Source organism: Theobroma umbraticum, unplaced genomic scaffold (genome assembly GCF_002168275.2).
Source record: "Theobroma umbraticum cultivar Fairchild unplaced genomic scaffold, ASM216827v3 scaffold_30.0, whole genome shotgun sequence".
Taxonomy (NCBI): domain Eukaryota; kingdom Viridiplantae; phylum Streptophyta; class Magnoliopsida; order Malvales; family Malvaceae; genus Theobroma; species Theobroma umbraticum.
The window spans coordinates 14,767,314-14,769,740 of NW_018397254.1; the positions used below are offsets into that span (position 1 = coordinate 14,767,314).

Genomic DNA, 2,427 nt, shown 5'->3' on the forward strand with positions numbered 1-2,427 from the left:
CATCGATATATTTATGTTCATCTTTATTATTTTTGGGCATGCAATTTCTGCTGTAGTAGTGCTATAGTTTGGGAGTTGAGGACTTGGAATTACTATCAGGAGATGACCTTCACGCTCAAAGTTCATTTCTAATTATATTAAATGGGCTGATTCTTGGCAAGCATAGAAGACCACAGGTGTTGACAATGTTCTGTTGGATTCTGCTGATATTAATACTTTAATATAAGAAACGTATTTATGGTAACTCTATTTTCACTTTCTCAATAATCCTTCTTCTTTTGTAGCATTTTGCTGATGATATTAGAAAGCTGCGTAGAGCTGGCAAAGTTGGTGAGTTTGTAAGTGTCTTTATAAATGAGAAGCAAGTAAAATCCTTTTTCCCTTGGCTATCATTTTTTTCACTGTGGTTCTTCATGTCTCAGATGTCGTACTATTTTTCAATATTTTTATACAACTTTACATGAGTAATTATCCTGTCTAAAATCATAAACATTGATTGTTCTTGCGAACTTGACATCTCCTTTAAGGAATCTGATTTTGTTGTATGAGGATGATTGAAGGACAATTGATGCCTGATGCCAAGAAATGTTCTCGATAGGGTTAACCTGATGATGATGATAGAAAAATCAAATCTCATGATCGACCTAATTGCCAGGGAGTTTTCCTGAACTTATATTTCTGATAAAAAAGTAATTCTATTTTGGGAATGTCTTATGGTTCTCATGTATCTTTAGTTTCGAAAATTGTAACCATTTTTCTTGTCTAATATGCAAGTGATAGATTGTTGCAAAATAGTTTCATCATAATAAGAATCAGACGTCATTAATTTGACTTTGGAAAGTAATATAATATCGCAAAGAAGTCCTCTATCGGAAGGGCTCAAGTGGTCTTAGGTAGTGAAAGCCCGTTTTATCGTATAGCTGTATCCATGCAGTAACGAATACTTATTAACTAACTACTTATCACTAATAGGCACCCTTTTGCTTTCCTGGGAACTACTTCAACATTCCCTGTTCGTCCTTCCAAATTGGAACCTCAATAAGATAGAGATTGAGGAGCCTTTTTACTGTTTTACAGTAAATTAAATGATAAACTCTAACAATATATCAAAATATTACTTGATCTTTCCTTTTATAGATGTCTCGATTTATTAGTGGAACTATCTTATATAATATAAAATTTTACATAAAATTTCTATTATATTCTTTAGTAAACAATAAATTACCATTGCAACAGGCAATCGTTATTATTGTTGGGCACAAACATGTAAAACCATCAAAGTAAATACACTTTTCTTAAACTTTGTGCTTTTCAAATATGAACGAATAAATGGAGAAACGAGAAGTAATACGAGTGAAATGACAAATATATTCCATGCAGCATGGTTGAGATATGATTAAAACGTGCCTGCCTTTTATCTGAGCCATGGAGTGAAATTGGCCCAATCCTACCTTTGTGTCCATGAAGATCAATACTGCTTTGCAACAGTTTGATGGGACTTCACCATTACCCTGACTTGGTATTGAAAATTGCTGAGAGGCAGCAGAACAAGAGGCAAGTAGATGACATGAGAGCCTTTGGAACTGTAATTTGCATTTGTACACTAAAGGCATAACAGTATGCACTAAACTTTAAGCTACTGGTCAACATGAATTGGATTGAGAACTTGCACTGATTTCAGTGTTTTGTCAGTAAACCCTAGTTCTTGGTAAATAGTAAAAAGGATTAATTAATATAGAAATAACTAAACACCCTAAAATAACTAGAAATAATTAGAGCCTGTTGAAGTTGGAATGCATCTCTTTAATTGTTGATAGTGTTTATCTGAGCAGCCAGCAGATACTACATCTGGTGCATAAGATTCAGTTAAGTTTAGTCTTATTTTTTATGTTACAGTCAGTTATTGTTGGTTATTCTACTTGGTACATGTTGGTCTACCACTTAGAATTATAGATCAGTTATCTATTGAGTTCACTTAGTGGGTGGTTGTTAGTTTTTAATTTTATATCTTATGGTTTTCTGTACTTAAGCTTTCAGTAGAAAGCAGATATTAATGAAGAAGTAGTTATGTTTTCTTTTACTTACTGCTCTTAAGCATTCTCTTTACTCTCTTTTATTTTTCTTCACTTTATTTTGTTGAAATAACATCATGGTATCAGAGCTTTAGGATCTTGAGAGACCTAGGGTGCTAGAAACAGCGGAGTGTTGTTCATCAAAAGATCTCAGTTTTTCCTTTTTTGTTATTTGTCTGTCATGGCTTCATCTGGGTTTAGTGTCATAGCACCTCTTGTTTTTTCAGGAGAAAATTATGCTATATGGGCTGTGAAGATGAAAGCTTATTTAAAGGCTTTTGATTTATGGGAGATTGTGGAGATGGGAGGTGATCCTCTAGTGATGAGACATGCTAATCCCACTATTGCTCAAATT

The 2,427-nt window shown here is 33.5% G+C and overlaps 1 protein-coding gene across 1 annotated transcript in view; it reads left to right on the forward strand.

Annotated features, from left to right (window-relative positions):
* The window catches only part of LOC110409200 (DNA-directed RNA polymerase III subunit 2-like), a 12,347-nt gene that overhangs the window by 7,186 nt on the left and 2,734 nt on the right, over positions 1-2,427 (forward strand). The window contains exons 7-8 of the mRNA XM_021418510.1: positions 60-176; positions 285-365. Coding sequence (XP_021274185.1) covers positions 60-176; positions 285-365 — 198 coding nt within the window. The remainder of the gene's footprint in view (positions 1-59; positions 177-284; positions 366-2,427) is intronic.